The 14,008-nt window shown below is 37.3% G+C and overlaps 3 protein-coding genes across 3 annotated transcripts in view; 1 reads left to right on the top strand and 2 right to left on the bottom strand.

The window, feature by feature from the left end:
* The window catches only part of LOC133519814 (ATP-binding cassette sub-family G member 8), a 107,605-nt gene extending 105,185 nt beyond the window's left edge, over positions 1-2,420 (bottom strand). Inside the window, exon 1 of the mRNA XM_061853925.1 lies at positions 2,185-2,420. The gene's annotated coding sequence lies outside the window, so the exon portion shown is untranslated. The remainder of the gene's footprint in view (positions 1-2,184) is intronic.
* Positions 2,421-3,400: 980 nt separating this feature from the next.
* Positions 3,401-9,870, top strand: LOC133519820 (ATP-binding cassette sub-family G member 5). The gene is made up of 12 exons (XM_061853935.1): positions 3,401-3,558; positions 4,845-4,962; positions 5,730-5,914; positions 6,289-6,433; positions 6,716-6,847; positions 7,152-7,292; positions 7,589-7,793; positions 7,889-8,006; positions 8,100-8,193; positions 8,346-8,484; positions 8,815-9,000; positions 9,366-9,870. The coding sequence occupies exons 1-12, from the start codon at positions 3,505-3,507 to the stop codon at positions 9,766-9,768; spliced, it is 1,920 nt and encodes a 639-aa protein (XP_061709919.1). The 5' UTR covers positions 3,401-3,504; the 3' UTR covers positions 9,769-9,870.
* A 148-nt stretch (positions 9,871-10,018) lies between these two features.
* Positions 10,019-13,113, bottom strand: LOC133519836 (uncharacterized). Its single transcript, XM_061853962.1, has 5 exons — positions 12,796-13,113; positions 12,482-12,606; positions 11,902-12,114; positions 11,588-11,630; positions 10,019-11,495 (listed from the first exon to the last, which is right to left on the bottom strand). Exons 1-5 carry the CDS (start codon positions 12,890-12,892, stop codon positions 11,392-11,394), a joined length of 582 nt encoding a protein of 193 aa, XP_061709946.1. The 5' UTR covers positions 12,893-13,113; the 3' UTR covers positions 10,019-11,391.
* Between the last annotated feature and the right edge of the window lie 895 nt (positions 13,114-14,008).

Genomic DNA, 14,008 nt, shown 5'->3' with positions numbered 1-14,008 from the left:
AAATAATGAAATAATTAGACCAGTTCGGAAAGTACCGGGAAATCCCTGTTCCTATTTCCACCAGTACCGAAAATCCCGGTTCTTTAAAACAGTACCGGTTCTGCAATCCCTAATAAGGATGTTATGCCCATCACTAATCCTTCTGTGTACGTATATTTATAAACTGTCTCCGCCTCCAATTCGTGCGATAAGGACAACTGCAGCTCGGACTAAAATTCACTCGCAAAAAACTCAAAAATCGAGGTTTCGCTCTCGACTGTTTCCTCCTCCAAAACGCAACCAATCATTATGAAATTTTGGAAATTGCAAGAGGAAGAAATAATCTATGCCGCTATGTTTTGATTTTTTGGATATTTATTGTCATATTTGTATACTGTGCCTTTTTTTACAGCCAATTCAATTGAGCCGTTTTTGCGATTTTTGAGGCGCTGTAAGTTTCTTCAAAATAAAATAATCCAAAAAAGCAAAACATAGCGGCACAGATATTGATGATATTGATCTTATTTGAAAAAATCATTGCTCTAGGTTCAAAATCCAGGGAGGAAATAGTCGAGAGCGTTTGTATGGAAAAATCACTACTAGGAATTCCTCTTAAGTCTAAGGAGAGACTTTGCCTCATTGTGTGTGTTCTACCGCTTGGGCTGTGCTCTGAGGAATTGTTTGACATGATGCCAACGGCCACTTTCTATCACCGCACCGCTCGACGTCGGCAGGGTGTTGATCCTCACACCTTAGAACCTAAGTGTTTGCGTACTGTGCGGTTCAAGAAGAATTTCCTCCCGCGGACGCTCCGACTGTGGAATGAGCTCCCTTCCGAGATTTGCCCGAGGGTCTACAGTATGGGGTTCTTCAAAAAAGGAGTGTACAGGTTTTTAAAGGGTCGGCAACGCGCATGTAACACCTCTGGAGTTGCAGGCGTCCATAGGCTGCGGTGACTGCTTACCACCAGGCGGCCCGTATGCTTGTTTGCCACCGTCATGGTATTAAAAAATAAAAAAAAACGCTGCGCCGAAGGCAGCCGAGAGCGCACGCGGCCGAAAGATCCAGTTTCACCCCACTGGTACTACCGTCAAATCAGACAAGGGAAATACTCCCCAATTATATGATTTACTGTGCTGCTTACAATCTAAAAATCTTTATGTCGGCTGTACACACTCGTCGAGAGCCTCTCATCGAGTCTCGGCACCGCTCCGATTCAATGGGAGAAGCGCGAGACGAGACAAGGAAGAGCAAGACGAGAAGGGAGCAGCATGTACACACTTGTTCTCGGCCTGTCTCGGGGTCTCTCGACAAGTCTTAGGAAAAATCTTCCAATTAGCTACAATTAAATTAATACTATAATAAAATTAAAATAAATAAATATTATAGGACATTATTACACAAATTGACTAAGACCCACAATAAGCTCAATAAGGCTTGTGTATTTAGACAACGATATATTATAATATATACATATTTATAAATACATAAATACATAGAAAACACCCATGACTCAGCGAAGTATCCTTTATCCTTTGTCACCTCTCGTGCCAAAAGTTACCCTATTTGACGGTATTAGGTTTCTCAGGGTACCCTAAAGTTTCGCCATGTCCGTCTGTCCGTCCGCCCCTCAATCTCACATACAAATTTTAAATTTCGCGCCTTCTACTGAAGGAGTAAGTAAGGTTTAGAAGTTTATTTCAAATGGGGACACCACATGTTGTTGGTATTTTTTCATTACTCCCGACTTACTCTTTTACTCGACTCGTTTTATTTATTATGTGGTGTTGGGCTGTACTTAATGTACCTACGTAAGGTTTATAAATTATCCCCCATAGTTATCGCTAGCCCGACGCTTTTAGCTTCCTGCAAAAGTCACGATTTGCAGCGCAAACTCATCAGTTGAACCATGACTCAGCTGACCTACGACGGGGTCAATCGCACCTACTATAATCACTGCTTTATATTTAACGGACGATTAATTTGGCGGTAAAATGTTTTAAATGTGCTGCAACTAAAGATAACATATACAAGAAAAACAATGGTTAGAAATTTCTTCTGAAGAGGACAAAATGATAAATTGGTTCAAGATTAAGATTTGATAAATATCAAGAGAAAACTAAACCCACCTATAACCGGTACCCATAAAAATGTCTATTAATTTTCAAACTCAAAACACCCATAGATATAACAGTGTCAACTTACCCAATAATAAGCCGAACGGTACTCCACAGAAATACAGAAACTTCACTGAAACCCACTTTACACACCGACCGGCCAAACTACCAAGCACTCAAACACGCTAAGAGTCTCTTTAAAAACTTTGAAAATAACCTTTCAGTTCAAGAATTCGTTAGTTTCGATTTTTAAAGATTGTTATTCTTTTACCATGCTGCCGTTTGCTGCGTCCGAGTTTGACTGAGCAGTCAGTGACACTGCGCATGGCGCCTTCCCTCTCTATCTAAGACTTAGTCTATGGGAGTGAGGGAGAAGACTAATCATTGGAATTCATGGGTATAAGCTGGTTGGATATGTGTGGGCGTGCGATGGTTGTGTGGTGCTAGGAAAGGAGACAGAAAGCCTTATTGGCAACGGCGCATTGGAAATGTGCGGAAAATGAGGCGTTAAGGGGGAGCATATACTTTTATCTAAGCAGCCAATACGGTGAAGACTCTTGGACTCATATTAAATCATAAAATGAATGTAAACTGATTGATGATTACCAATGTCACAACATCTAACTCATGCATATTAATAAACTGTTTAAAACTGCATTGTACATCTTATAAGAAATACTCATTAATCCATGTAAATTTAACAGGTGTGCTATTTTATTATATTCCTATTCTGCTTAGACTTCTCTGAAATGTTTATAGATCATGTCGTGTAAAGATACAACTTAAACACCTGTTTTTCTTGGTAAATTTGCTAAATGAACTGAATTATCTGAATACGGTGACTGCTATAGTTATTAACCCCTCGATAGTAATTGACCACTCAATAGTAAGGCAGAAAGAAACAAAGGCAAGGCAACAGAAGTAAGCTGCAGAGTTAAGTGATCCCCCGTATAGAAATTTGTTTGCAGGGGTGGTCATGATCACTTAACTCTGGAGCTTAATTGTTAAGAGTGGTCAATTACTATGGAGGGGCCAAGAACTATAGCAGTCGCACTATAAAGATTATACATCTGTTAAAAAGACCCTCTTGTCAACGTAAGCATGACTAGCAGTCATTTGAGTCACTTCCCCTTAACTAACTCGCCAAACTACTCTGTAGCAAAACCAACTTAGATTCAACCCAATACAGAGTTAAATCGCTTGTTTCCGCCATACTATAAAAATGAAGTACAGTTAGTGAACAGAAGTTAGCCACAGGTGTTACTGGCAACGTCGCTTAAAGAAAAGTTAACTTTGAAGTTGATCACATAAGGTTAGTTTGCTAATTCTTAACTAGGAGATGGGTGTATCGCTTTAAAATGAATTTGTAAATGTTTTTCGATTATTTAAAGCTTTAATTTGATATAAAATGGCAGGAGGGAACTATATGCTGCAGTTGTATAATGTGTTTCACTCAGGACAAGTAAGTTTGTTGAAATTGTATTTTAATAACTTGATTAGTTTTGTGTATTGGTGGCCTTTCGTTTACAATGTGATACTTGGTGTAAAATTTGATTATGACACGGTTTAGTGGTTAATTCTAAATTATGGACAAGAAAACCTGACTAACATTTTTTTTTTCGTTTAATTTCCCTACAACTTGACACAAAAAAAACATAGGTATATTATTTTTCATGCATTCAATTTTTAATTAACTCTTTATAAAATAAAGAATGTACATAAAGTTTTTACTGTAAAACATTAACGTTTTCTGGTTCATACTTTAGGACCAAATAATAGTTGTCTTACAAGGAATAGCTCGTTGATATCTTTTGTATGGGAACGCGATAGTCACTCCACAGGATGCGCGCGGTAGGGTATTATAAAGTTTGTTTTTGTAGCAATATAAGTACCTATCCGCGAAACACAATGTAAATTTCGAATACCTGCTAAAATTTTATTTAAAATGAAGTGTTATTATACCTTTTCTGCTTCCATGGGAACATTACTTAGGAATCGTTGTGGAACAGGAACAGAAAAGTAAAAATTATAAAGCTCAATTTTTAATTTGTTTATCTTCACTTTTTGCGAGATTGTTTGGTTTAGATTTTTAAGTGTAAATAGACATATACACCGTGTTTTTTTTTATTTGCTTTAATTTCGAGAGTGCATTCCAGAGCTTAAATTAAGTAACTTTCTCAAAGACACCGATATTCTAATTAACTCCATTTCGGAGACAATCAATCATTAATTTTTATCTTATAAGGCCCTTACGAGCGTGTACACTTGCTTTAGGGCCTGTTTACTTATTGATTAGTGTTTAGTGCGAGTTCATACATTTGCTACTAAACGTAAGTACTATCTCGGACGATCGATGTTCGAAATGACATTGATATGTCACAGTTTTCAATTGTTTGGTTGAGTTAAATGTAATGCCCGTGTTACAACAACGCTATATGCAACATTTAGTTACTTTTTATAAAAATAAAAATAGTAAAAAAAATCACAAAAAAACTTTTTTTTTGAAAATTAACTATGCCATTTAGTTTCCTTAAACGTACTTACCGATACCCCGAAGGTAACGGAATTCAATAAAAACACGGTGTATATTTTTGTATTATTTAATAAATAGGTACTTATTTATTTATTTATTTAATCTTTATTGCACAAAAGAAAACAATCTTATAGTACAAAAGGCGGAATTAATGCCACGAGGCATTCTCTACCAGTCAACCTTAATAGATTATAAATAAACTTGATATATGTTAGGTGGAACCGGGCAGCTTATTCCAACGCATCACGGGCGGAGTGAAGACCGGCATCATTCTCAAGGATGTCTCCTTCACCACTCACAGCGGAGAAGTCACAGCGATACTTGGCTCCAAAGGTACATACACTAACATATACGATGTAAACAAGAGTCCCAAAATAATCCTGCTGATCTACTGCTACACGTCTGCTGGAAAGGTGATCGCTATGGCACTACCAGGGTGGACAACCTGCAGCATTCGGGCACTCACAGCTCCGTTCGGCTCAGGATTGCTCAACCTGACGTCCCTTTGCGTGCACAACCACAGATAAAATGACTTGAATTTTGACCACCCTAATAGCCGATAGGGATAGTGCCATAACATTAGAAAGGGACAGCGTGATGCGTTCCTGAATTGCTGTCATACTTCAGTTTTGTAGGAAGTTTATTTTCTGTACGATAGTACTATTACTTATTCTGTGCAATACGGATTAAAACTAACCGCGATATTCCGCTTGCCCCGGGCCATGGCCCAATTGGCGCTTGAATAATACGGCGTTGCCGTTGACACTAGGTGCCAAATGCCAGATCCACACATGCATATCGACAGGTACCAAATGCATATTTAGACTCGCATCCTCCTAGCTCATGAGAGTCAAAGTCTAATGACAAACAGTGGATATACCTATGGCTCCATTAACTAAGATACTTAAGAAAAACTCACTGTTCTACTATTTCTCGCCCTGCTTGAAATTTCGCGTATTTTAAATATGCTTAATTCCAAAGCTAATAACAATGTTTTATAAGAGTATCTAGCTCCTTCTATACAGCAATTCTTAACATTGTTTTCTTTATTTTATAAAGTTTGGTTCTTCAGAACTCTTCAACTTCTTACTATTTTTCAGGCAGCGGCAAACGCGCCCTCCTCGATGTGATCGCCCGGCGAGTAGCCTCGAAAGGCCACATTCTTCTAGAAGGAGTACCTCTAGAAGAGGAACAGTTCAAGAGTTGCTGCGCTCTTGTTCGCCACTCTACAAGGCTGCTGCCTGGGCTTAGCGTCCAGCAGACTCTCGCTTTGTCGCTGACTAAGGTAAAGCCACCTTCTTTTAAGAGGGTCTCTAAAATAGAATCAGTTTAAAAGCTGCTGGCCTCTGGGCCCCTCATTAGACACTTTATAACATACATAACGTGAAGTCACTTTTAGGGGTCGGTTGCACTTAATCGACAAAATTTTAACGGAGTTTCATAGTTTACTGCTGAGTGACGTTGATCAGTCCGCTAATTGTAGTTGTTGCAAAGTACTTGTACAGCTGCTTTGATTCATTCTTTGATGCATTCGAGGGGAGCCAGTGCTGTCAAACTGGTCTATCTTGACAGACATTCAGACGTACTCTCGGAGTAAACAACAATTGAGGTGGATATACATATACATGTAACTAGTACTAAATTATGATTTTCTTCTAGGTTTCCGGCTATTTAAAGTCCTCTAAAGTGAAGCAAGTCATGGCGGACCTGGCGTTATCGCAGGTGGCGCACAAATGCGTGACTACCCTAACGAAAAGCGAATACAGGCGACTAGTTATCGGCGTGCAACTTATTCGGGATCCATGTATGTGTTGCGCCCATTTTACTTATCAATTAACAATTCATTGCAAAGCATTATTCCATTATTATTTTCATCAGCCGTCCTACAGTTAGCTATTATGGTCAATGCCACAAGAGGGAACGTACCAAGTCCACTTTTACAGGATATTGTCACCATAAAGAGGACTGGGCGGAATTAAACAAATTGGAAGTTGCAAACTTCAGTATTTTATCCACTTCAAGAAGAATAGTTCCGTACCAACATCAAGTGTAGCGTTCAATATGTCCACAAATGTCTATATTTCAGTGATACTGCTTCTGGACGAACCGACATGGGACCTAGATCCGCTAAACACGTACCTGGTGATCTCGATATTGTCTAACGCAGCCAAGAAATACTCCACAGCCATCATACTGACTATGGAGAAGCCGAGATCTGGTGAGGATAGCAAAATTTTGACATTCAATGAAAGAAGCTAAGTAAACAACAACCATTGATAGGCACTAGCATCACTAACATTAGTACTCTACCATTAGGTACTGCACCCCAATGACCCCACTACAGCGAAATGCCACGCTACGCACATATTCAAATTTAAATAGTTTTAAATAAATGATTGACCCTCCTACAGCAGTGTACAACAACGATGTACTTACTCGTATTAAATGTTTCTTCGACCAATTTGCGTTTGACCGCCAGAATGCCACATCTACACCTAACATAAACTCCTTATTTGTAACAGACGTATTCCCATTCCTGGATCGCGTGGTGTACCTGTGCCTGGGCGACGTGGTGTACGCTGGACCCACAAGAAACCTGCTCGACTACTTTGGCAGCATTGGATTCCCTTGCCCGCAGCTCGAGAACCCACTAATGTATTATTGTAAGTAGCTATAACAATGGTTCAATGAGATGTAAAACAATATTATTTACGTTTGTATTTGATTAAAATCTTACCTTACGTATGAAAAGGCCCAAATTATTTATTATGAGAGGGTTTTCTAGAAAACAATTCTTTTCAGTTGGAAGTCCTCCGTCTCATCCTGTCCCAAACTTTCCTGTAAATTGTAGAACACCGTTACGTTCGGAGGACTCATTCATTCTTCTAAACAGCATCCCTTTTGACATTTTTTTCAGTGTGTCTTTTAACTGTAGACTTCAACGCAACTTTTTTTTCAGTATGCCTATCAACTGTAGACAGACGCTCTCGCGAACGCTTCATAGAGTCCAACCACCAGATCGCAGCCCTAGTCGAGAAATTCAAACTGGAAGGTCAGGCCATCATGCAGGGCAACGTCAACGAACATCGGATCATCAACCCTAATAAGATGCAGCTGGGATATGGCAAGCCTAGCGGCGCCAAGGTTATATGGATGTTGTATGTGTAAGTACTTACTAAACACTACATGTTTGTATTGTCTTATTATGTAACGCTGTGACTTCCTTACCTAATACGTTTTTGTTCTTTTCAATCTGTAGGAGAATGCTGGCGTCGATATTTAACCTAAAGAAAAACGGATTGAAGCAAATGTTCATGCGACTTTTCTCCTTGCCCTTGTATTTCTTGGTATTATGGGCTTTCTACTTTGAAGCAAAGGTAAAATTGTAAATGTAGACCTAACCTAAGAATCCGGTTCGCAGGACCAATTCTTTAACATAAAATAAATTACGGGTTTTGTTGTTCTTGCAGGATTATCAAAGGGCCTTCATAACGAAGAGCGGACTAATATTCAACGCGATGGTTGGAACTTACTTCATCAGCATTATGAACACTATTTGTTTATGTAAGTTTTTAGATTTCGATTTTTTTCTTTCGATTCTTCTTGAGTAAGTCCTCAGCATAAATATATGTCTGTTCTCTTTACTAACAGAACCTGCACGCCGACTCGCAGTTTCTTTTCTTAACCATTGATATATTTACTACTAATTATTGCAGACGGCCCCTATAGAACGCGTTACTACCAGGAATCTCAGGAAGGGCTGTATAGCGGGGCCAGCCTGCTGTTATCTTGCAATCTGGTCTCCTTGCCCTTCTCCTTTATCAGCACTTTCGCGTCCGCTGCCATCATTTATCCGTAAGTAAATTTAACTTTTTCTTGAGGTTATTCAAGCTCTTTACAGACTAACTTACAACCATACCTACAGAATTTATAGAATGACTAATCAACTTTAAAATAAAGTAGTTCAGAGAAGCAATCTATTTTGTTATGGATGAATAACGTGCTCATAATTTAAACATACCCCAGGCGCTGCACTTATGTAAATAAAATAAGAACTTATCCTTTATAATTTCCTGGTTGGTATTACGTCCTCACAACTCACTAAACACCAGCTCCTTATGGCATTATGCCTTGTTCACTGTGTTTGTGGCTGTCTTTAATAGTTCCTTGTTTTTCTGTCTTCAGTATCCTAGCAGACCTAACAGAAGGCTTGGACTACCTGTACTTCTCACTCGTGCTGTGGTCGTGCTACGTGTACGCCGAGCAGCAAGCCATGGCCGTCATGATGTTTGTGCGCAACGGTCTGATCGCCGCTATCGTCAACGTTTACATTACGTGTGTCTACGTCATGCTGGCTAGCGGAGTGCTCAGGTAACATTTAATGAATTATAAATAAGCATACTTGGCCCGATTAGCATTAATTGGTAAGCACCTAAAAAGTGACTTATTATTGTATCGGAGGCAAGAACAGGTAAGGATTTGCATTCCTATGCAAGTACAAGATAGTGTCACTACGCCATCCAAATGGTACTTACCTACCGTAATTTTCTACTCGGTTTGACCCTGGTACTATGAACATTTCTTCGTTACGGTATTGACTATTGAGCATCAAGATGTATACGCAGGTTTACATAATAGTGCAGATACTTACGACAGTATAAACTCGGAATTCCTGTATGACACTAATGACAAAACAACGTACTTACCTTAAAGATCGGTAACTTTTCTTTTTTCAGATCCTACAAAGGCTTCGAAGATTGGCTCTTCTATCTAACCTACATAACCCATACGCGCTACGCGTCCATCTTTCTGCACCGGAACGTGTTCAAACAGCCGCACTTCAACATCCTTCCCTACAGCGACACGGAAAACTGCACGGCCATCACCAACCTCATCCAGACCTCTTCCAGTTTGAACACGAACTCAAATGCGAACTGTCGATATGCTAGCGGAAAAGCGTTCCTAGCAGAAAGGTTCACGTCAAGGAGTTTTACCGGAGATATTTATCAAACAGGAGATATGAACATGGAATTCAATTTGGGAATCAGTTTCGCTTTCAGTGTTGGCATTATGCTGCTGAATAAGTTTTTGTATTTGATGCCGTTGCCTAGCTATATTAAAGATAAGTTTAGAGAATGATTTTAAATTTATGTATGTAAGTATTAATAATTATGATAACTTTTATCCGTCCAATTATATTGTTATGTGATTAATAAAATTGTATGAATATTTAAAATGAAAGTCTTTGTTTATTAAAATCCTGCATAAGGTACCTATTTATTTTATTGCCAGTTATTTTCACAAATACATTGTGTGACCTATTTTTTTGTTTTTAAATTATTGTGCGAGCCCTCTCGCAATATTTTTGGGAATAAAGAAAACTCTTGAAGCCACAATACAATGTCTATTTCTATAAGAAAGAGTACTTAAATTAAATCCTATTATAAATTACGTCTGTAAATAAAAATAGCCAATTACACACAAACATAAATAACAGTAAGACCATGCTAATCTGGACAGGGAAAAATAGTATGTCGTTTGCAAAACTTAAGGGACCCACGGCGACTTTGCAGTGATTCAGTAATGATGCAGCCACGATACATTCGCGATGCTGTCGCTGGTCATTATGTCAAATGCCCTCGCACACGTAAACACGATTCTGTAGCGCTATTGTCGCGCTACTGAATCGCTGAATAAAATCGCCGTGTTATACCTCCCTAATGGTTTAAAAATCACCAGTGAATAAATTAAAATTTACGGTTTTAAATTTTACTTCAACATAAATAAATGAAATTATTTCATTCATACTGCATAGAAGTCAAAAAATTATAAACACTCTTTCTGTTAGTGTTTTTTTTTTTCATACTCTCGCAAAGTGAAATAACTCCATTCTGCGACGGTCGCGTTTGTCCAGATTACCGTGATCAACGGGATTCCAGATTAGTGAGGCTCTACTGTAGGCAACTAGTCACTAACAGCTACTGCAAAACGTTTGAGTGAAATGAATATAAGTACTATAGAAAATATTTTACTAGAAGTCTTAAAAAACTCGAGCAGGTCAACTGACTCACTTTATAGGGCAAAAATTGTAGCATTTCCACCATATATCTATAATGTCTACTGTCAATTTCACTATTCTGCATAAATCGAGCATGATTAGTAAACACAATATAGGTTTAGAATAGCCTGTTTGGTATTATCTATTTATATTTATAACAATAATTTAAAGGGAGTTTTAGCTTGCGTAAAAAAGCTTTCAAGTTTGCATTTTGTTTTCAAGTATATAATTTACAACATCATAAATATTTATACCTACTAGGTGTGTGTCAGTTTTTATATTTTTTTTAGTTTACTGCAACTTAGATTGAATTATATTGTTTGATAAATATTATTTTCGTGATAAAAAAAAAATATCCACATCTTTTTGAATATATGCTACAATAATCAGCAAAAATGAATAAAAACTTAACTCACCCATATTATTGTTTTTCTGAATACTATGTTCAATCATCTTAACATACAGTCATCAATCATCATCAAAGTTTGGCTTAACCTTAAGATGAAAAATATAAAAGGAATCATCTGAAAAGATTTAAGCGGACAATGCTTTTAGATAACTGTCTTGTCATTTTGTGTGATAATCCTAGGGATATCAATATTTTTCAACACCTTGTTTAATTAAAACTAGCACTTTTGTAGTGTTCACTCAATATTTGCTAACATTGTCTGCAAGGTTGTTAGCTAACTTGATAAGTTGAGTTTTCATCCCAGTGTGAACTCGTCCATGCCTTTAGGGTATGATGTGTATATCACTGTGGTCTCAGTCTGTGTCTCATTGTCATTATCAGCCTGGTCTGGTATTCCATCTGGAAAAAAGTATTTGAAATAAATATGGTTAAATAATAACAAAATTCACAACAGAATTTCTAGAATATGCTTAAAGTTAAGACCTTCCTACCTTCATACAGTACTATTGTTTTGTTTATTTTCTGAATTGTTACCTGTAAAAAACCAATTACCATGATTAAAATTTAATATTAACAAGATTACAGATTTACCACACTTACACAAAATTTGTTGTGCATAATATATTGGTAGTGATTTAACTGTTCAGATAACAAACCTTTCAGTTGTTTATTGGTATTAAGCATTTTGAATTAAATTTAATGTACTTTAATCAAAAAATAACAGCCCTCAGGGCCATAAATTAGTCATGTGTTTGCCCTACATTTCCCAAGTTTGAATTTTCAACAAGCACATTATTTCACTTACAGGAGAGAGAACAATCTCTCTATATTTCTTCAAATAGAGCTTCAAGGGTTCCACATAGTTGTCAAAACCCAGTGTATTCATAGCAAACAGAACATCTTCTCCGTTGATAGTCTTTCTCTTCTCTACCTGGCAACGGTCACTGGCCTCACTAGTTACAAATGATATAAACTCAGAAATGCATTCTTGAACACATTCCCGGGCATCTTTTGCTATCTGAAATACAATTGAAATAATTGTTTTTATTTATCAACCCTGATTATATACATATGTCAAAGCAATTTAAAATACTTTGAACTAAAATCTATTTTAACACTGAATAGCCTCTATTTCATTGTTTACAGTCAAGTTTAAAATGCTTGCCAATAATCATATTTATTTTAATTTTTTAGGTGTTTAGTACCAGCTTGGCAAATTCACCTTTGCAGGGAGTAAAACCCAGAAAAAAATAGTACCAGCTACTAGCAGTTACTCAAAAGTACAAAATGATTGACCAGATTTGGACGGAATTTGGCACACTATATTTAAAATTTAGTATATAACCTGTATGCAGGAGACTTTATCTCAGATTCTTTAACATTACCTTTCCATTTTCCGGAATGGCTCTCTTCATAATCTTTGCAATGTTGGCTATGGGTAAAAATCTGTCCTGCTCCCTAAGTGGTGCATGTTTGCCCATGCAAGAGTCAGAATTATTCTCTTCTTGATCTGAAACAGCAATAATATTTATGTATCTACAAAACCATGACCAATACCTAACCAGTTTACCCCCTCATGGAATAGTAGTAGGTGTCTATGCTAAATGAAATTGATTAAACCTAATTAAACAAGCATAACATTTATCAGTAAATTCATTAGTCGTACATTTAATTGATATAATTAGTATGGCGCGCTTACCGAGTACATCGTCTGAATTAACAACGTAAGTCTCCTCATCGACCAAGAAGCCTCCGTCTAATCGGACGAGCTCATTACCGAGTTCGTCGCCCTCCATGTTCAGATAAAATTATGCGGAGGTTAGACCCAAAACATCAATACCGCTGGCGCTATGCCGTCGATCAAACTGCAGAACAGAAGCAGCCAAAGATTATCCCACGGCGGCTGAGATAGCACTTCAATTAGAGGCTCTACTCCAAACATAACCGATTAAAAGAATTTACTCGAAAATTGTGACTCGTCGCAACGCACAGCACAACGCACAACCTAAACAATTGAGTGACAGTTGTTTGACAGTACCCAGGCGTATTTTGACAAAACAACATGATTGTTTGTCCAAGTTAGACTGAATGGTCCCTAGCCAAGTCAGTATCTTGTATGTATACTACTCTTTGCCAATCGGTAGAGACCCTGGCTACGAAGAAAGATGTCCCGAGTTTGAATCGTAGTAAGGACATTTATTTTTGTGTTTATCACAAATATTTGTTCCCGAGTTATTGATTTTATCTATTTTTATGATATGGGAGGCAAACTATAACTAGGAGGTATCTATGTATCTACATACACACATAGCCCGAATAACGCTAATGAGCGCTTATTTTAGTTATTTTAGTTTAATATTTAACTTCGTATCATTAAACATTGATTTGGACTCAAGTAGAAAAACCAAAGAAAAATATTCCTCATGCATTGTCGAGGGGTAGCCATCAAAAAGTAGTATAATATATAGGACAGTATTATTGACTTAATTTTTTTTCGATAATAACCTATGTAATATTTTAATTGAGTATTATTTAATTTTCATAGGAAATAATAATTAATAAATAACATTAATCTATATAAATATAAACAACATTTACGTTTGTAACGTTGGCAATATTCGTCTAAACAAAAAAAAACTTGTGCCACAGATTATCGAAAATATTATAATTTCAGGAGGCTTACCGCAAAAATCGAAGTTCGTCAATTGCGGGCATTTTTCTCTGTCACTCTAATTACGCCTTAGTAAGAGTATAAGAGAAAAATCCCCGCAATTTGCGAATTTCGATTTTCCCGGTAGGCCCCCTGAAACTGTTCAGTGGAGAACTGTCACGATTTCACATTTTTTATTAAGTTTTATTATTTTACTGGCTTTTCCATTCACGGCAACGTCCAAACAGTAAAATCATTAAAA

Source organism: Cydia pomonella, chromosome 7 (assembly GCF_033807575.1).
Source record: "Cydia pomonella isolate Wapato2018A chromosome 7, ilCydPomo1, whole genome shotgun sequence".
In the NCBI taxonomy this organism is placed as follows: domain Eukaryota; kingdom Metazoa; phylum Arthropoda; class Insecta; order Lepidoptera; family Tortricidae; genus Cydia; species Cydia pomonella.
Note: the sequence above shows the minus strand (reverse complement) of the source record. Positions and strands in the feature narration are given on the sequence as shown.